This window comes from Ranitomeya imitator, chromosome 1, assembly GCF_032444005.1.
Source record: "Ranitomeya imitator isolate aRanImi1 chromosome 1, aRanImi1.pri, whole genome shotgun sequence".
Taxonomy (NCBI): Eukaryota; Metazoa; Chordata; class Amphibia; order Anura; family Dendrobatidae; genus Ranitomeya; species Ranitomeya imitator.
Window position 1 is genome coordinate 532054728 of NC_091282.1, and position 22390 is coordinate 532077117.

The 22390-nt window shown below is 39.3% G+C and overlaps 1 protein-coding gene across 2 annotated transcripts in view; it reads left to right on the plus strand.

Moving 5' to 3' along the window:
• The window catches only part of PAX5 (paired box 5), a 517932-nt gene that overhangs the window by 253284 nt on the left and 242258 nt on the right, over positions 1 to 22390 (plus strand). Inside the window, exon 7 of one of the 2 annotated variants that reach the window (XM_069767486.1) lies at positions 11 to 121. The exons of the other annotated variant lie outside the window; for it this stretch is intronic. Coding sequence (XP_069623587.1) covers positions 11 to 121 — 111 coding nt within the window. The remainder of the gene's footprint in view (positions 1 to 10; positions 122 to 22390) is intronic. 2 annotated transcript variants of the gene reach the window in all.

A 22390-nucleotide genomic window follows, 5' to 3' on the forward strand; every position in this document is an offset into this window, starting at 1 on the left:
ATGGTTTCAGCAGGTCCGTTGGCTTCCACGTTTGGAACAGGTTGAGATTTCTGGCGGCTCGACAGCTCAGTGGCGTGATTTTCGACTTGCTCTTCATCATGAGCCCAACAGCCGAACCTCGGTAAGTCCACATGCTCTTAAAAGGGAGCTGGGAGGGGACTTGCAATAATTTATCCTTGCAATGGATTTTTATTGATAATTGTTTTTTTTAATTACATAAAAAAATGCCAATTTACCATTGTGACATGTATTGCTTTAAATTAGGATTATGAGCATTTAAAATTGCTATAATTTTTAAAAGTTATTAAAATTAAATGTATGCTAAATGTTTTTTTTAGTACACTACTTTGTAGCACTTTTCCCCACCAATGTGTGGACCTGCATTATTTATTATTATTATACATTTTTATAGCGCCATTTATTCCATGGCGCTTTACATGTGAATACGAGGCAAATATAGACAAATACATTAAACATGAGCAGATAACAGGCACACGGGTACATAAGGAGGGAGGACCCTGCCCGCGAGGGCTCACAGTCTGCAGGGGATGGGTGATGAAACACTAGGAGAGGGTAGGGCAGGTTGCGCGGCGGTTCAGTAACTTCAGGATCACTGCAGGCTGTAGGCTTGTCGGAAGAGGTGGGTCTTCAGGCTCTTTTTGAAGGTTTCTATGGTAGGCGAGAGTCTGATGTGTTGGGGTAGAGAGTTCCAGAGTATGGGGCAAGCACGGGAGAAGTCTTGGATGCGGTTGTGGGAAGAAGAGATGAGAGGGGAGTAGAGAAGGAGGTCTTGAGAGGATCGGAGGTTGCGTGTAGGTAGGTACCTTTATGTACCCTTTATGTGGATCTCTAGCTGTTACAAGCTACAGATACTATTATGCCTCATCACATTTCACTTAATTATTGGGTCAACACTAGTGTTGAGCGATACCATCCGATACTTGAAAGTATCGGTATCGGATAGTATCGGCCGATACCCGAAAAGTATCGGATATCGCCGATACCGATATCCGATACCAATACAAGTCAATGGGACACCAAGTATCGGAAGGTATCCTGATGGTTCCCAGGGTCTGAAGGAGAGGAAACTCTCCTTCAGGCCCTGGGATCCATATTAATGTGTAAAATAAAGAATTAAAATAAAAAATATTGATATATTCACCTCTCCGGCGGCCCCTGGACATCACCGCGGGTAACCGGCAGGCTTCTTTGTTTAAAATGAGCGCGTTTAGGACCTGAGAATGACGTCGCGGCTTCTGATTGGTCGCGTGCCGCTCATGTGACCGCCATGCGACCAATCAGAAGCCGCAACGTCATTCGCAGGTCCTAAATTCCTACAATGAGGAGTTTAGTGCCTAAGAATGACGTTGCGGCTTGTGATTGGTCGCGTGGCGGTCACATGAGCGGCACGCGACCAATCAGAAGCCGCGACATCATTCTCAGGTCCTAAACGCGCTCATTTTAAACAAAGAAGCCTGCCGGTTACCAGCGGTGATGTCCAGGGACCGCCGGAGAGGTGAATATATCAATATTTTTTATTTTAATTCTTTATTTTACACATCACTATGGATCCGACACCGATTCCCGATACCACAAAAGTATTGGAACTCGGTATCGGAATTCCGATACCGCAAGTATCGGCCGATACCCGATACTTGCGGTATCGGAATGCTCAACACTAGTCAACACCATAAAATAGTGAATTGTTAGTTATGCTTTATTTATTTTTATTATATACTGTAATGTGAAAAATTGTTTGCCCCTTCCGAATTTTCTATTATTTTTCATGTTTGTCACATTTACATATTTCAGATCATCAAACAAATGTTAATATTAGACAAAGATAACACAAGTAAACACAAAATGCAGTTTGTAAATTAAGTTCTTTATTATTAATGGAAAAAGAAATCCAAACCTACATGGCCTTGTGTGAAAAGTGTTTCCCCCTAAATGTAAGGTTGGGTCACCCTCAGCAGCAACAACTGCAATCAAGCATCTGCGATTGCTGGCAGTGAGTCTTTTACAACACTGGAGGAATTTTGGCCCACTCATCTTTGCAGAATTGTTGTAATTCAGCCACATTGGAGGATTTCCGAGCATGGACCACCTTTTTAAGGTCATGAGACAGCATCTCAATCAGATTAAGGAGGACATTGACTAGGCCACTCCAAAGTCTTAATTTTGTCTTTCTTAAGCCATTCAGAGGTGGACTTACTGGTGTGCATTGGATAATTGTCCCGCTGCATAACCCAAGTTCGCTTCAGCTTGAGGTAAGAACAGATGACCAGGCATTCTCCTTCAGGATTTTTTATGTAGACAGCAGATTTCATAGTTTCATTTACCACAGCAAGTCTGCCAGGTCCTGAAGCAGCAATATAGCCCCAGAACATCACACTGCCACCACCATAGTTTACTGTTGATATAATGCTTTTTTTCTGAAATGTTGTGTTACTTCTAGGCCAGATGTAATGGGACATACACCTTCCAAAAAGTTAAACTGTTGTCTCGTCAATCCACAGAGTATTCACTCTAAAGTCTTGGGAATCATCAAGATATTTTCTAGCAGAACTGAGATGAGCCTTTATATTCTTACTGCTCAGCAGAAATAAAGACCTCCATTTAAAAACTGCATTTTGGGCTTTCTTGTGTTATCTTTGTCCATTATTTAAATTTGTTTGGTGATCTGAAAAATTTAAGTGTGACAAACATGCAAAGGAATACGAAAACTATTTTTCACACAGCTGTCTATATATATATATATATGTATATATATATATATATATACATATATATATATATATATTAATCAGGTTGTATCAATTAATCAGAGATAGTTTTATCAGAGTAAAGTTTACATGAGTAGCCCACATTATTCTTTTATTGTGATGTAGTGTGATATATATTTTGTATATATATGTAAAATTATTGCAGTTATCATTTTTGTTGAAATTGTTACAGTTGTAATAGAAAGGTTGCAGTCCTTGGTGCTGACAATATCTCATATGATGGGTTTACCAATCAAATGGCAAAATCAGTGATAGGTGTTACTAATTTGTAGGTAAAAAATGCAATCTGCAACAAGTTTGCACGGAGTATATGATTGGAGGTTGCACAAAGAATATCTGAGATTTTACAATACAATTTATGGTTTAAACTATATCTCTTATCCATTTGAAGTTTTATACAATATATATTATACACTGAAAAAAAACGATTCCCTACACTACATCAGAATAAAATAGTAATTAGGGCCACTTGTATTAAATGAAATCTTGCCCAAATGATCTTAGATTAACTGCTACCATCTGATTCATAAGGATGTCAACGAATATGTAAAAAGTATTTTTAAAAAACAGCATACAGATAAAGTCTAGTGTGAGTGGAGCTGTACATGCATTTTTTCAATAGTCATCAAAATAAATGTAATCCAAGATCCACATTTTAATAACATATCTAGCTGCATACTAAATTTTAAATTTCAGAACTTAATTTTGTCACTGTATGGTATAAACTGCATGGATTAAAGCAGTGGTCCCCAACTCCAGGCCTCGAGGGCCACCAACAGTGCAGGTTTTCAGGATTTCCTTAGTATTGCACAGGGATTGGAATCATCACCTGTGCAGATGATCACATTACCACCGATGCAATACTAAAGAAATCCTGAAAACCTGCACTGTTGGCGGCCCTCGAGGCCTGGAGTTGGGGACCCCTGGATTAAAGCATACAGTACAGACCAAAGGTTTGGACACACCTTCTCATTATTTTCTGTGTTTTCATGACTATGAAAATTGTACATTCACACTGAAGGCATGAAAACTATGAATTAACACATGTGGAATTATATACTTATCAGAAAAGTTTGAAACAACTGAAATTCTGTCTTATATTCTAGGTTCTTCAAAGTAGCCACCTTTTGCTTTGATGACTGCTTTGCACATTCTTGGCATTCTTTTGATGAGCTTCAAGAGGTAGTCACCGGAAATGGTTTTCACTTCACAGGTGTGCCTTGTTAGGTTTAATAAGTGGGATTTCATGCCTTATAAATGGTGTTGGAACAATCAGTTGTGTTGTGCAGAAGTCTGGTGGATACACAGCTGATAGTCCTACTGAATAGACTGTTATAATTTGTATTATGGCAAGAAAAAAGCAGCTGAGTAGAAGAAAATGAGTGGCCATCATTACTTTAAGAAATGAAGGTCAGTCAGTCCGAAAAATTGGGGAAACTTTGAAAGTGTCCCCAAGTGCAGTGGCAAAAACCATCAAGTGCTACAAAGAAACGGGCTCACATGAGGTCCGCCCCAGGAAAGGAAGACCAAGAGTCACCTCTGCTTCTGAGGATAAGTTCATCCGAGTCACTAGTATCAGAAATTGCAGGTTAACAGCAGCTCAGATTAGAGACCAGGTCAATGCCACACAGAGTTCTAGCAGCAGACACATCTCTACAACAACTGCTAAGAGGAGACTTTGTGCAGCAGGCCTTCATGGTAAAATAGCTGACAGGAAACCACTGCTAAGGACAGGCAACAAGCAGAAGAGACTTGTTTGGGCTAAAGAACACAAGCAATAGACATTAGACCAGTGGAAATCTGTCCTTTGGGCTGATGAGTCCAAATTTGAGATCTTTGGTTCCTACCACCATGTCTTTGTGCAACACAGAAAAGGCCTGGTTCCCACCGTGAAGCATGGAGGAGGAGGTGTGATGGTGTGGGGGTGCTTTGATGGTGACACTGTTGGGGATTTATTCAAAATTGAAGGCATACTGAACTAGCATGGCTACCACAGCATCTTTCAGCGGTATGCTATTCCATCCGGTTTGCATTTAGTTGGACCATCATTTATTTTTCAACAGGACAATGACACCAAACACACCTTCAGGCTGTGTAAGGGCTATTTGTCCAAGAAGGAGAGTGATGGGGTGCTACGCCAGATGACTTGGCCTCCACAGTCACCAGACATGAACCCAATCGAGATGGTTTTTGGGTGAGCTGGACCGCAGAGTGAAGGCAAAAGGGCCAACAAGTGCTAAGTATCTCTGGGAACTCCTTCAAAATTGTTGGAAGACCATCTCTGGTGACTACCTCTTGAAGCTCATCAAGAGAATGCCAAGAGTGTGCAAAGCAGTCATCAAAGCAAAAGGTGGCTACTTTGAAGAACCTAGAATATAAGACATAACTTCAGTTGTTTCACACTTTTTTTGTTAAGTATATAATTCCACATGTGTTAATTCATAGTTTTGATGCCTTCAGTGTGAATGTACAATTTGCATAGTTATGAAAATACAGAAAAATCTTTAAATGAAAAGGTGTGTCCAAACTTTTGGTCTGTACTGTATATAAAATATAGAAAATATATACAGCACCTTTGAAAAGAATGTTAAGATCATTGCAATATTCATATACAGTGGGGAAAATAAGTATTTGATACACTGCCTAAGTTTACCCATCTACAAAAAATGGAGAGGTCTGTAATTTTTATCATAGGTACAATTCAACCAAACTTCAAATGGACTGGACATGTGCTGGCGTGAGCATTGGGACCTTGCGTGCCCTGCAGGATTTTAATTCATGACAGCATAGTGTGTTACTAGTGGTAATATTTGGGACTGTGGTCCCATCTCTCTTCAGATCATTGACTAGGTCCTCCTATGTAGTTCTGGGCTGATTCCTGACCTTCCTCAGAATCATCCTTACCCCACCAGGTGAGATCTTGCATGGAGTCCCAGATCGAGGAAGATTGATAATCATCTTCTCTTTCTTCCATTTCCTAATAATTTTTCCAACAGTTGTTGCCTTCTCACCAAGCTGCTTGCCTATTGTCCTGTAGTCCATCCCTGGATTGTGCAGGTCTACAATTTTGTCCCTGGTGTCCTTAGACAGCTCTTTGGTCTTGGCCATGGTGGAGAGGTTGGCGTGTGATTGATTGAGTGTGTGGACAGATGTCTTTTATACAGGTAACAAGTTCAAACAGGTGCAGTTAATACAGGTAATGAGTGCAGAGTAGGAGGGCTTCTTAAAGAAAACTAACAGGTCTGTGAGACAGAATTTTTGCTGGTTGGTAGGTGATCAAATACTTATTTCATGCAATATAATGCAATTTAATTATTTAAAAATTATATAATATGATTTTATGGCTTTTATTTTTTGATTCTGTCTTTCACAATTGAACAGCACCTACGATAAAAATTACAGACCTCTCCATTCTTTGTAGGTGGGAAAACTTGTAAATCAGTAGTGTATGAAATACTCATTTTACCCACTGTAGCTATATGATAACCATGGCCATGCTAACAGTTTTATCTCTCTGTGTGCACTGCATAATAGGAAATTAGAATTCCTAATTTTCTGCCAACAATATGTTTGTAGTTTGGCAAACTGTTCTCCCAAGACACCCAATACCTAAATATAGAATAACCATACTAAATTCCAAAATTAACTAAAAACTCCATGGGAGTTTTATCATGTCCATTTTCCTTTTCCAGCATTTCTGTGGGTTTTATACAAATAGCCGAAATTGTAGGGCATACTAATTGTTATAATGAAACACATTAGAAAAGGGATATCAGCTAAACTGGTCCATTTTGCGTTAAAAAAAAAAAAAAGATAAAATGTATTTCCTTTAATAGAAAAATGTCCAACTTGCCTGTTGGACTTGATTAGTTCACTTATTTGCAGGTCCTGTCATAGGGTTACTTGTAAATAAATCACTAATAGTGTCACATTTTGACAAAGTTGGCTTTTAGAGTGGTAGCTGTAAAAAAAATGAAGTTCAGCGGAGTGTAAAACAGTACTTAGGAAAAGGAACAGAATCTGAGACTCTTATGGTTTCCTTAAGAATGATCTTGTTACCAAAGCAGGTTCCTTTGGAAGACCTATAATAGAAGAACTAGACTGTTCAAACGACTCTAGATGCCCACTATTGGGTTAGGAGCAGTACACTTTGACCTCAGATGGCCTAAAAGAAGTATTAGAAAACTGAGCATTCAGGGCTGTGGGGAAATGTGTCACTCACACTTGTCCCCTCTCAGTTCTGACGAATGACTGACAAGACTCATGACAGGGATGAGGGCCACTATACATACTTACTAGGATGTGCCTCACACTTTTAGGAAATCCTTGGTTGTCTCAATAAACGGTGTGACTTTTAATTATATTGACATTGTAAAATTACATTTTTGCATTTAATGGTGTCCGCTAGAATAAACTAGAACAAGGTAAGGCAATGGGTTGATATGATCGAGATAGAAAATTCCTTCCTAAGCAGTATTTATAGCTTTTTGTATTTAATACTTAGTTTAGTAAGGATAATATTAAATATGGTTGTTTAATGTCATTAGGGACCTCATCATAAGGCCACGTGCACACATCATTATTTAGTCGGCATTTTACATCAGTATTTCTAAGCCAAAACCAGAAATATAGAACTTGTGACATGTTTCTATTATTTTCCACTGACTTGTTCCTCTCCTGGTTTTGGTTCACAAAAACTGACCTCAACTACTGTACTGACCACATACTGAACGTGTTAGCATGTCCTAAAATAGTTAAAATAACATTCTTTGTAAGGTTACCAAGTCAAATAGCAACTGTACTTGTTCGTACGTTTTGGTATGTTTCATTTTATACAGTGATTGTCACTATGTAATGCATCCTTTCACCAGCAGTGGCAGTGCAGTGTCCCTGGAAATTACACTTAGGGCCCAATCAGTAGGAAATCCCATAATCTGATTATTCTAACAATCAGTAATTTATGCACAATATTAGAAGTGAATCACTTTAATAATTTTTCTAAATACCCCAAAATGCTGATTGGGGCAAACAAAATAAAAAATCTTGAATAAAAAATAGAAAATCCATTTTATGGAAAATGCTAACATGACCCTTTTTTAATGTAATTGAAATGTGTTAGCCACAGGCCACTAAGGACTCCTAATCCTAAATTCTTTGAGAAACCATTTTTCCGGCTTTAATCCTTTCTAATATTAAGGTAGTGAAACGCTCCTCTGTGAATTTTTGCATGCAGAATTTTTTAGCTTGCTTATTGCATTGGTAAATTAAAAGACCTGCCGCTAATACTTTAGTTCAGCAAATGTCACATCCTAACACAGTGAAACGCACCCCATTTTCTTCCATTCTTCTCTTTCCATTCCCCTGCATCGCAGAAGCCAATTTAAACGGCAAATGCAAATATTTTCCATCTCTCATTCACGCCGCTTTGTGCTCACGGGGCAGTCTTTTCATTGTATATGTGTGTGCTTGCTAGAGATTTACTGCCTTGTGGCATGCCACATGTCTTAAAAATTACAGTGCCCATTTTCTAGTGAAATAATTTCGACGAAGAGTGGCTCCTATTACAGCCTGAGACGCAGGGACGTCATGATTTATTATTATTTATGGTCCCTGGGCCTTGTTTATGCACGACGGGTTAGGTGCGCGGGATAGCAATGCCATTATGCAAATGACATTGAATGTCCTTTCTGAGCCTAAATAATTTTTGTGTTGGACGATTAAACCTCATCTGTTATTGATATGGGCTGCAGTCGGGCTATTAAAGAGTCCCAACAGTACTTACTCCCAGTAATGGGAAAATTGAGAGGAAGAGTCTAAACAATTGCCTCTAGTGTGCTGTGATTGTCTGCTAGGAGTTGAACATAATAAACCCCCTGAATAGAAATTGTGTTTACTACTTAGGAATAAATAAAAGGGGAGAAAATGCAATAAATTACACTTTGTGATTTGAATAGGCACGCCAGAGCATTTGCGTTCTTTTCAATTTCTTTATATATTTTATTTATTTGCTTTTTTTTTTTTTTAAGGTAAATAACAAGTAGCAGGGAATCATTCCCATCCCGTTCGTAATGCATTAAACAAGCAAGGAAAAGGTGGGTGGGAGGGCTGCTGGTTAAGTAGAAAGGAGAACCAATATTGCCCGTGAGCGGGGGAGCGAGCACCACCACTTTCACTTCCCTCTCTCTCCCTTTTTTTTTTGACACAGCTGTGCAGTAACATTTTGATCAGTGTTGATAGCTTATGAATTCCAAAATTGACAAAATTTACAGAAAAATGAGGATAATCCATCTTCCTTAGCAGCCTGTCAGAAGCTGGCTATACTTCATAATCTTCAATTACAGATGCTATTTTCAGACATTTACATGCAGATATTAAACACAAATGAGAAACAAAAGGAGGCTATTTCTATGTATAATATTGCAGGAAGGAGAAATATAGCAGGTAAGGCACGCTGTGGATATTTCAAGGCAATTTCAATGGTTTTTACTATCCATTTCTCTTATACTGATGATGCCTGATTGGACTAGTTGGATTTTGATAGTAATCGGAGGTTACTTTCATTAGCACATGTGCAATGTAATATTCTATTATTATTATGGTGGCCAAGCTATGGAAAAAATAATCACGTATGTAGAGGAGAAATAATAACATTGGCAGCTTGTATTACTGTACACTGTTAGGGCTCATTCAAATGTCCGATTGTCTTGCATACGAGTAAATCAGAGCAATTATTCTGATCTGTGTTTGATCAGAGGGTGGAGCGAGTAACATACGATTTTCTTGTACGTGGAGAGATAAAAAATATAAAAGGCTCCACTTTCTCCATTCTGACAGTCCATGAAAAAATTGGACTGCACTTGGAGTGCAGTTGGAGTGTTTCACGGATCCATTGAAAATCATTACAGATGTTGATCTAACTCTCGGATGAAAATAGGACGTCTCCACAATTTTCAGTGGACCATAGATTATCACAGGTACGAGGGCTATCCTTGAAAATCACGGATAGCACTTATGTGCCAAAATCGGACTTTAGCATGAGCACTTAATCATATGAATCGATTATTTATGGACCAATATAGAGATCTTTCATAACTTCTCTAAGGTGTGATGATTTAGCAGAGAACACCAATGTATGAAGAGATGCTTAGAAAATCATGCAGTGAGTGCATTATATGCACATTAAGGAAAGACTACACAAATAACACATAAATGGGGCTACAGGGGTATCATTGTAAAGGTCAGTGGTTATTACTAAAGATGAGCGAGTATACTCGTTGTTCAGGTTTCCCCGAGCATGCTCAGGTGGTCTCTGAGTATTTTGGCGTGCTCGGAGATTTAGTTTTCGTTGCCTCAGCTGCATGATTTACGACTGCTAGACAGCCGGAATACGTGTGGGGTTGCCTGTTTGCTAGGGAATTCCAACATGTGTTCAGCCTGTCTAGCAGTAGAAAATCATGCAGCTGAGGTGACGAAAATTAAATCTCCGAGCATGCTCAAACATTCGGAGACCACCCAAGCGTGCTCGGGAAAAGCAGAGCAATGAGTATACTCGCACATCACTAGTTATTACCTGTTATTTAGAGATTTTTTCCCTTGAAAGTGTATCCCCATCTGAAACATGAAATGGCTAATACACAGAGCTCTTACTTTGGCTTCCTTATGTGTTGTGAGAACAGTCCCCTTGCTCCTCTAAGCCAACACAGAGCAGCCATCAGTGAGAGCTTGTTTCATCAGCATCAATGGAGAGATTGGGCACTTTCCATTCTATATACAGGTGCTTCTCACAAAATTAGAATATCAAAAAGTTAATTTATTTCAGTTCTTTAATACGAAAAGTGAAACTCATATATTATATAGAGTCAATACAAACAGAGTGATCTATTTCAAGTGTTTATTTCTGTTAATGTGGATGATTATGGCTTACAGCCAATGAAAACCCAAAAGTCATTATCTCAGTAAATTAGAATAATTAACAAAAAACACCTGCAAAGGCTTCCTAAGCGTTCAAAAAGGTTCCTTAGTGTGTTTCAGTAGGCTCCACAATCATGGGAAAGACTGCTGACTAGATAGATGTCCAGGAAGCAGTCATTGACACACTCCACAAGGAGGGTAAGCCACAAAAAGTCATTGCTAAAGAAGCTGGCTGTTCACAGAGTGCTGTAACCAAGCATATTAATGGAAAGTTGTGTGGAAGGAAAAAGTGCGGTAGAAAAAGGTGCACAAGCAACAGGGATAACCGTAGCCTTGAAAGGATTGTTAAGAAAAGGCCATTCAAAAATTTGGGGAGATTCACAAGGAGTGGACTGCTGCTGGAGTCATTGCTTCAGGAGCCACCACACACAGACATACCCAGGACATGGGCTACAGGTGTCACATTCCTTGTGTCAAGCCACTCATGACCAATAGACAATGCCAGAAGCGTCTTACCTGGGCCAAGGAGAAAAAGAACTGGACTGTTGCTCAGTGGTCCAAGGTGTTGTTTTCAGATGAAAGCAAATGTTGCATTTCATTTGGAAATCAAGGTCTTAGAGTCTGGAGGAAGAGTGGAGAGGCACACAATCCAAGCTACATGAGGTCTAGTGTGAAGTTTCTACAATCAGTGAAGGTTTTGGGAGCCATGTCATCTGCTGGTGTAGGTCCACTGTGTTTTATCAAGACTAAAGTCAGCGCAGCCATCTACCAGGAAATTTTAGAGCACTTCGTGCTTCCCTCTGCTGACAAACTTTTTGGAGATGGAAATTTCATTCTCCAGCAGGACGTGGCACCTGTCCACGCTGCCAAAAGTACCAATACTGTTTGATTGGCCAGCAAACTTGCCTGCCCTTAACCCCTCTGTGACCTTAGACGTACTATCCCGTCGAGGTGCCCTGGGCCTATCTGACCCTGGACAGGATAGTACGTCATAGCAATCGGCAGCGCTCACGGGGGGAGCGCCGCCGATCGCGGCCGGGTGTCAGCTGCTTATCGCAGCTGACATCCGGCACTATGTGCCAGGAGCGGTCACGGACCGCCCCCGGCACATTAACCCCCGGCACACCGCGATCAAAGATGATCGCGGTGTGCCGGCGGTACAGGGAAGCATCGCGCAGGGAGGGGGCTCCCTGCGGGCTTCCCTGAGCCCCCCGCAGCAACGCGATGTGATCGCGTTGCTGCGAGGGTCTTACCTCCCTCCCTGCTTGCTCCAGGCCCGGATCCAAGATGGCTGCGGATCCGGGTCCTGCAGGGAGGGAGGTGGCTTCACAGAGCCTGCTCAGAGCAGGCACTGTGAAGCCTGCAGCACTGTAAGTCAGATCAGTGATCTGACAGAGTGCTGTGCAAACTGTCAGATCACTGATCTGTGATGTCCCCCCCAGGACAAAGTAAAAAAGTAAAAAAAAAATTTCCAAATGTGTAAAAAAAAAAAAAAAAAATTCCTAAATAATGAAAAAAAAAAAAATTATTCCCATAAATACATTTCTTCATCTAAATAAAAAAAGAAAACCAATAAAAGTGCACATATTTATTATCGCCGCGTCCGTAACGACCCGACCTATAAAACTGGCCCACTAGTTAACCCCTTCAGTAAACACCGTAGGGAAAAAAAAAAAAAACGAGGCAAAAAACAACGCTTTGTTATCATACCGCCGAACAAAAAGTGGAATAACACGCGATCAGAAAGACAGATATAAATAACCATGGAACCGCTGAAAATGTCATCTTGTCCCGCAAAAAACGAACCACCATACAGCATCATCAGCAAAAAAATAAAAAAGTTATAGTCCTGAGAATAAAGCAATGCAAAAATAATTATTTTTTCTGTAAAATAGTTTTTATCGTATAAAAGCGCCAAAACATAAAAAAATGATATAAATGAGGTGTCGCTGTAATCGTACTGAACCGAAGAATAAAACTGCTTTATCAATTTTACCACACGTGGAACGGTATAAACGCCCCCCCTAAAAGAAATTCAGGAATTGCTGGTTTTTGTTCATTCCGCCTCCCAAAAATCGGAATAAAAAGCGATCAAAAAATGTCATCTGCCCGAAAATGTTACCAATAAAAACGTCAACTCGTCCCGCAAAAAACAAGACCTCACATGACTCTGTGGACCAAAATATGGAAAAATTATAGCTCTCAAAATGTGGTAACACAAAAAATATTTTTTGCAATAAAAAGCGTCTTTCAGTGTGTGACCGCTGCCAATCATAAAAACCCGCTAAAAAACTTGCTATAAAAGTAAATCAAACCCCCCTTCATCACCCCCCTAGTTAAGGAAAAATAAAAAAAATGTTTTTATTTCCATTTTCCCATTAGGGCTAGGGTTAGGGCTAGGGTTAGGGTTAGGGCTAGGGTTAGGGCTAGGGTTAGGATTAGGGCTAGGGTTAGGGCTAGGGTTAGGGTTAGGGCTAGGGTTAGGGCTGGGGTTAGGGCTAGGGTTAGGATTAGGGCTAGGGTTAGGGTTAGGGCTAGGGTTAGGATTAGGGCTAGGGTTAGGGCTAGGGTTAGGGTTAGGGCTAGGGTTAGGGCTAGGGTTAGGGTTAGGGCTAGGGTTGGGGCTACAGTTAGGGTTGGGGCTAAAGTTAGGGTTAGGGTTTAGATTACATTTACAGTTGGGAATAGGGTTGGGATTAGGGTTAGGGGTGTGTCAGGGTTAGAGGTGTGGTTAGGGTTACCGTTGGAATTAGGGTTAGGGGTGTGTTTGGATTAGGGTTTCAGTTATAATTGGGGGGTTTCCACTGTTTAGGCACATCAGGGGCTCTCCAAACACGACATGGCGTCCGATCTCAATTCCAGCCAATTCTGCGTTGAAAAAGTAAAACAGTGCTCCTTCCCTTCCGAGCTTTCCCATGCGCCCAAACAGGGGTTTACCCCAACATATGGGGTATCAGCGTACTCAGGACAAATAGGACAACAACTTTTGGGGTCCAATTTCTCCTGTTACCCTTGGGAAAATACAAAACTGGGGGCTAAAAAATAATTTTTGTGGGAAAACAAAAAGATTTTTTATTTTCACGGCTCTGCGTTATAAACTGTAGTGAAACACTTGGGGGTTCAAAGTTCTCACAACACATCTAGATAAGTTCATTGAGGGGTCTAGTTTCCAATATGGGGTCACTTGTGGGGGGTTTCTACTGTTTAGGTACATTAGGGGATCTGCAAACGCAATGTGACGCCTGCAGACCAATCCATCTAAGTCTGCATTCCAAATGATGCTCCTTCCCTTCCGAGCCCTCCCATGCGCCCAAACGGTGGTTCACCCCCACATATCAGGTATCAGCGTACTCAGGACAAATTGGACAACAACATTTAGGGTCCAATGTCTCCTGCTACCCTTGGAAAAATACCAAACTGGGGGCTAAAATATACTTTTGTGGAAAAAAAATATTTTTTATTTGCACGGCTCTGCGTTATAAACTGTAGTGAAATATTTGGGGGTTCAAAGCTCTCACAGCACATCTAGATGAGTTCTTTAGGGGGTCTACTTTCCAAAATGGTGTCACTTGTGGGGGGTTTCTACTGTTTAGGTACATTAGGGGCTCTGCAAACGCAATGTGACACCTGCAGACCATTCCATCTAAGTCTGCATTCCAAATGGCGCTCCTTCCCTTCCGAGCCCTCCCATGCGCCCAAACGGTGGTTCCCCCCACATTTGGGGTATCAGCATACTCAGGACAAATTGGACAACAACTTTTGGGGTCCAATTTCTCCTGTTACCTTAGGGAAAATACAAAACTGGGGGCTAAAAAATAATTTTTGTGGGAAAAAAATTTTGTTTTATTTTTATGGCTCTGCATTATAAACTTCTGTGAAGCCCTTGGTGGGTCAAAGTGCTCACCACACATCCAGATAAGTTCCTTAGGGGGTCTACTTTCCAAAATGGTGTCACTTGTGGGGGGTTTCAATGTTTAGGCACATCAGTGGCTCTCCAAATGCAACATGGCGTCCCATCTCATTTCCTGTCAATTTTGGCATGAAAAGTCAAACGGTGCTCCTTCCCTTCCGAGCTCTACCATGTGCCCAAACAGTGGTTTACCCCCACATATGGGGTATCAGCGTACTCAGGACAAATTGTACAACAAATTTGAGGTCCAATTTCTTCTCTTACCCTTGGAAAAATAAAAAATTGGGGGCAAAAATATAATTTTTGTGAAAAAATATGATTTTTAATTTTTACGGTTCTGCTTTATAAACTTCTGTGAAGCACTTGGTGGGTCAAAGTGCTCACCACACCTCTAGATAAGTTCCTTAGGGGGTCTACTTTCCAAAATGCTGTCACTAGTGGGGGGTTTCAATGTTTAGGCACATCAGGGGCTCTCCAAACGCAACATGGCGTCCCATCTCAATTCCTGTCAATTTTGGCATGAAAAGTCAAACGGCGCTCCTTCCCTTCCGAGCTCTCCCATGTGCCCAAACAGTGGTTTACCGCCACATATGGGGTATCAGCGTACTCAGGACAAATTGGTCAACAACTTATGGGGTCCAATTTCTTCTCTTACCCTTAGGAAAATAAAAAATTGGGGGTGAAAAGATAATTTTTGTGAAAAAATATGATTTTTTATTTTTACGGTTCTGCATTATAAACTTCTGTGAAGCACTTGGTGGGTCAAAGTGCTCACCACACCTCTAGATAAGTTCCTTATGGGGTCTACTTTCCAAAATGGTGTCACTTGTGGGGGGTTTAAATGTTTAGGCACATCAGTGGCTCTCCAAACGCAACATGGCGTCCCATCTCAATTCCTGTCAATTTTGCATTGAAAAGTCAAATTGCCCTCCTTGCTCTGTCATGCGCCCAAACAGTGATTTACCCCCACATATGGGGTATCGGCGTACTCAGGACAAATTGTACAACAAATTTTGCGGTCTATTTTCTCCTGTTACCCTTGGTAAAATAAAACAAATTGGAGCTGAATTAAATTTTTTGTGAAAAAAAGTTAAATGTTCATTTTTATTTAAACATTCAAAAAATTCCTATGAAACACCTGAAGGGTTAATACACTTCTTGAATGTGGTTTTCAGCACCTTGAGGGGTGCAGTTTTTAGAATGGTGTCACACTTGGGTATTTTCTATCATATAGACCCCTCAAAATGACTTCAAATGAGATGTGGTCCCTAAAAAAAAAATGGTGTTGTAAAAATGAGAAATTGCTGGTCAACTTTTAACCCTTATAACTCCCTAACAAAAAAAATTTTGGTTCCAAAATTATGCTGATGTAAAGTAGACATGTGGGATATGTTATTTATTAAGTATTTTGTGTGACATATCTCTGTGATTTAATTGCATAAAGATTCAAAGTTTGAAAATTGCGAAATTTTCAAAATTTTCGCCAAATTTCTGTTTTTTTCACAAATAAATGCAGGTACTATCAAAATTTTTTTACCACTATCATGAAGTACAATATGTCATGAGAAAACAGTGTCAGAATCACCAGGATCCGTTGAAGCGTTCCAGAGTTATAACCTCATAAAGGGACAGTGGTCAGAATTGTAAAAAGTGGCCCTGTTATTGACGTGCAAACCACCCTTGGGGGTAAAGGGGTTAACCCAATAGAGAATCTATGGGGTATTTTCAAGAGGAAGATGATACACCAGACCCAACACTGCAGACAAATTTAAGGCTGCTATCAAAGCAACCTGGGCTTCCATAACACCTCAGCACTGCCACAGGCTGATCGCCTCCGTGCCACACCGCATTGATGTAGTAATTGATGCAAAATGAGCACCAAGTTCATTTACTGAACATACATTTCTGCAGGACAACATTTCGGATTTTAAAATCATTTTTCAAGCTGGTGTCATAAAGTATTCTAATATACTAAGATAATAACTTTTGGGGTTTCATTGGCTGTAAACCATAATCATCAACATTAACAGAAATGAAGACATGAAATAGATCACTCTGTTTGTAATAAATTATGATAATATAGGAGTTTCATTTTTTGTATTGAAGAACTGAAATAAATTAACTTTTTGATGATATTCTAATTTTGTGAGAAGCACCTGTATATAGAATGGAAAGTGCCCAATCTCTATATAATATATGAGTTTCACTTTTTGTATTGAAGAACTGAAATAAATTACATTTTTGATTATATTCTAATTTTGTGAGAAGCACCTGTAATTTTTCAATATTGTAACATCTAAAGGCCCATTTAGATGAGCCAAAACTTGGCCTGTATAAACATGCTGGCGATTACCCGACGGAAGAGGAAAATGCTTAGAGGGAATTTGCAGTTTTTTTCTACTCCATCTGAGAACAGCATGATGTAGAGGCAGATAAATTGATTCCAGTAATGTATCACTTACTGGGCTGCTTGGTGCAGTTTTGATAAAGTCTGGTGCAGTTCTAGAAATTCTCTGAATGTTAAAGGGGTTTTCCCACCCAAAGTCAATTTTATAGTTAATTTTAGAATAATAATAACAACTTCCACAACTGGATGTGTTTAAATAAAATGTTTCTGTGCTGACATAATCTTATAAATGTGCCCCTGTTCAGAGGAGGAAGCAAAAGAGAGCATACAGACAGGACAGCTCAGGATCACAGCTGACTCTTTTGGTGTAAAGCATTTCACTACGTCTTTTTGTAAAAATGTTTTCTCTCAAATAAATAATTATATGTGATCCCCTGCTGTCCTGTCTGTATACTCTTTTGCTTCCTCCCCTTCCCAGGAGCTGTGGAATGACCAGACCATGTCCCTGCACGGTCAGACACAGACATTACACAGTACTCAGCAGGGGCACATTTATAAGATTATCTCAGCACAGGAAAATTTCTTTTAACACATCCACTTGTGGAAATTATTATTATTGCGAGATCTTTCGATTAAATGATTTTTGTCCGAAGCACAACTCCTTTAAGCGCTGTGTAACCCCGCACCCGCCATGATTATCAGTTTTTTGCTGACAATCAGTGGTGGGGGGTGGGGTTACACAGAGCTCATGAATAATCAGGACTACCTGGCAGCAGGTTTACTAGTTCTCTAGTGATAATCTCCTGATGATAAAATTGATTTATTTAAAACTGCAGCAAGAAAACCAGTAAGTGAAACATTGCTGGAATTGGGGTCTTTGTCTTTACATGATTCTGCTCTCAAATTAGTTGGCAACCTGTCACCTGGTGACAGATTCCATTTAATAGTCTGGGGATCATATTTCTTATGCTGGCATAAAATTCACCATTTTCAGCAACATGTCACTCCATGTACACAGAATGCCAGACAGGGACAGAAAGATCATATCAGTTTTCATCGACCAGTTAATGAGGACAAATTAACTTATGCTGACATTTAACAGACCTACAGTGCCTTGCGAAAGTATTCGGCTCCCTGGAACTTTTCAACCTTTTCCCACATATCATGCTTCAAACATAAAGACACCTAATGTACATTTTTAGTGAAGAATCAACAACAAGTGGAACACTATTGTAAAGTTGAACGAAATTTATTTGTTATTTTAAATTTTTGTGGAAATTCAAAAACTGAAAAGTGGGGCGTGCAATATTATTCGGCCCCTTTAACTTAATACTTTGTTGCACCACCTTTTGCTGCGATTACGGCTGCAAGTCACTTGTGGTATGTCTCTTATCAGTTTTATACATTGAGAGACTGAGTTTCTTGCCCATTCTTCCTTGGCAAACAGCTCGAACTCAGTGAGGTTTGATGGAGATCGTTTGTGAACAGCAGTTTTCAGCTCTTTCCACACATTCTCGATTGGATTGAGGTCTGGACTTTGATTTCGCCATTCTAACACCTGGATATGCTTATTTGTGAACCATTCCATTTAGATTTTGTTTTATGTTTGGGATCATTGTCTTGTTGGAAGACAAATCTCCGTCCCAGTCTCAGGTCTTTTGCAGACTCCAACAGGTTTTCTTCAAGAATGGTCCTGTATTTGGCTCCATCCATATTCCCATCAATTTTAACCATCTTCCCTGTCCCTGCTGAAGAAAAGCAGGCCCAAAAAATGATGCTGCCACCACCATGTTTGACAGTGGGGATGGTGTGTTCAGGGCGATGAGCTGTGTTGCCTTTACGCCAAACATATCGTTTGGCATTGTTGCCAAAATGTTCGATTTTGGTTTCATCTGACCAGAGCACCTTTTTCCACATGTTTGGTGTGTCTCCCAGGTGGCTTGTTGCAAACTTTAAACAACACTTTTTATAGATATCTTTGAGAAATGGCTTTCTTCTTGCCACTCTTCTATAAAGGCCAGATTTGTGTAGTGTGCAACTGATTGTTGTCCTATTGACAGACTGTCCCACCTCAGCTGTAGATCTCTGCAGCTCATCCAGAGTGATCATGGGCCTCTTGGCTGCATCTCTGATCAGTCTTCTCCTTGTTAGAGATGCAAGTTTAGAGGGACGGCTGGGTCTTGGTAGATTTGCAGTGGTATGATACTCCTTCCATTTCAATATGATCGCTTGCACAGTGATCCTTGGGATGTTTATAGTTTTGGAAATCATTTTGCATCCAAATCTGGCTTTAAACTTCTCCACAACAGTATAACGGACCTGCCTGTTGTGTTCCTTGGTCTGTACTCTCTGTGCTTCAAACAGAGCCCTGAGACTATCATTAGGCATTTAGGACAACATTGGATCATTCAGAGATCCACAATGAACTTCTGGAGTGAGTTTGCTGTACTGAAAGTAAAGGGGCCGAATAATATTGTACGCCCCAGTTTTCAGTTTTTGAATCTCCACAAAAATTTAAAATAATCAATAAATTTCGATCAACTTCACAATTGTGTTCCACTTGTTGTTGATTATTCACCAAAAATTTACATTTGGTATCTTTATGTTTGAAGAATATGTAGGAAAAGGTTGAAAAGTTCGAGGGAGCCGAATACTTTTGCAAGGCACTATTCTATGTCATGTAAAGTTCCAGTGAAATGTATAGTTAGTAAATAGGAGATTATACACATATACTTACAGAACAGGTTTAAGTACGGAATGCGAGTCCTGACCATTTGGTTTTTCATCGGCATATTACCACTTGCACCAGTGTGGTGTTTAATAGTAGAACTGGCTAGGGAAACCTGAGGCATAAGAAGGCACTCATGTGTATTAGATTCTTATATTATTAAAAATGTTTAATTGAATTAAATTAATTTGAGATTGGCAGTCAGTATTTTAGTTGCTGTACAGTTTGTTATACCTCCCTTTGGGGACTTTGATTTCTACTTTACTGTGCTAATTGGTAATTCACACCTTCCACACATACTCCATTCTTTAGCATTTGTATGCACGTGTGCCATGTGGCCCTTTTCTTTGAGTCCGCTATATAAATCTGCTTCCTTTTTCAGTGACAAAAATATATCTTTGTAATATGTTTATAATAGATTGTTAAAGAATATTATCCTTGCATATGCGATAATGTCACCCTTGCTTATGTTTGATACCATCATGATTTCCAGAGATATAGTAAGTGTAGATAGTTGAATACATATCATGATAGCCATTTGTTCTTTGGTTTATCATTTAACAGTTTACCTATGTGAATTAGGACTTCATCAACTTTCCATAATTTCCTGATAAAAAAATGGAGCACTAATGATCTACCTTGGATTAATGTACAGTGGTCATAAAAGTAGAGAAAGAGAACCAAATCCAAAAAATCTGTAAAAAATATTAGACTTAACTTTTTAAAATGAGGAAAATGATACATTATCACGTCTGTAGTAGCAAAAATATGTGAATCTTTGCTTCCAGTATGTGATCTGACCCCCTTGTGCAACAATAATTTTATGTAAACATTTCAGGTCCTGCACACCAGTTTGGAGGCATTTTAGCCGTTAAACCCTACAAAACAGTTCCCACGCAATTATGTTGATGTTTCTTTTCTTCCCATGAAGTGCTTGTTTCAAGTACATCCACAACAATTCTATGGGATTAAAGTCAATACTTAATGATTCCTAAATAATAAATAATAAACCTATACTGTAGTTGTCTCACTGAATGACCTACGTTCTCTTGAGATTCATCTCATGGACAAATGTCTTGACATTTTTCTTTAGCATTTATTGTTAAAATTCAGAATTCTTTGTTTCATCAATGATGGCAGCCGTTCTGGCCCAGATGCAGCAATACTGACCCAAACATGATATCACCACCACCGTGTTTCACAGATGGTGTGAGATTTTGGTCTATTTTGGTCTTATCCTTTGACAAAATATTCTTCAAATAGCCTTCTGGTTTGTCCAGGGGTCTTTTGCAGATGGGCAGCAGTTAGTTGATTAGAAGTTAACTTGTATTCCTTGTGACCTCATGGATTAATAAATGCATTGATTGTAGAGTTATCTTTGTTGGTTGACCACTCCTGAGCTTGCATTTTCTCCATTTGTGTGCAATCTGTCTGATTGTTGATAAATAAAATTCAATCTCTTTAGAGGTGGTTTTGTAACCTTTTCCAGCATGTTGAGCAACAAGTTTTCTTCTGAGGTCCTTATAAATATCTTTTGTTGAAGAAACAAAGGTTTTGCTTTGACTCCTGAGGAAGGAGTCAGTGGACTCTGAAATACGTCAACGATAAACCTACAATTTGATCTATTTATCTACTATAACTCGTGTCATAACTCCAGAGGACACAGAAACACTTCAATCCGGTTACTTTTGTTAAGCAATGACACATTTCCACAAATGTGTTGGAAAAGTAACACGTTGGTAGAAGTTTTAAAAAAAACAGGTCATCCACTCACACTAAATTGTCTTCCAATTGATTAAAATAAAAGCCTGTAATTTCACTTTCAAATTATCTGCAAATCCTAAAGGATCACCTACTTTTGTCTCTTACAGACATGTGATATTGGATCATTTTATACATTTCAAAAACTGATGAAGCCTAATATTTTGGACTCATTTGTTTAATTTGGTTCTCTTTATCTTTTAGGACTTGTGTGAAAATTTGATGTAGTTTTAGGTCAAATTTATTCTGAAATATGAAAATTTCAGTTAGGTTAACAAACTTAAGCACCATTGTACATGGAAAAATGCTTTCAAATACTCTTTGTCCTTCTTTTCAGGGAAGTTGTTAAACCAGGTTCACATATGTGTTACTTTATTATAGGAACATAACAACTAAAATTGTGGTTTTCTCCTGAACTTTTTTGAGGAAAATGAGTCAGACTGGTTGATAGTGGTGTGCTCCATAACCATGTTATTGAAAAGACTGTGGTTGTTTAGTGGTGTTTTCCTAGAAACCAGACAGACAAACATGTTAAGACAAGTTGGATTACCATTATGGGAGAGGAGTAAAAAGTAGTTTGATGAGAGTCAAGACAAACTAGGGAGAATTTATCATTTGGCTTTACCTGGTTTTTGGAGCATTTTGTGTAATTTTTTCATTATTAGACATATAAACATAAGTCATATGCCAGTTACCGTGTGCGCCTCCTTCCAAGTAATATATTAAGCCAGGTTCACATCTTCATTACTTCTGCTTTGGTGTCACTTTATAAGAACACAAAACAAAAGTAATTGCATTTTGAGATCTGTCACATTATGGATACCAAGAGTGCCCCAGAGTCCAAGGATTATAATGAATATGCGTATATACATTATAGAGTGAAATATAAACAGTCTCTAAAAATAAATATGTACAATACTTCAAATGTTTTAGGCATGGGTGGAAAA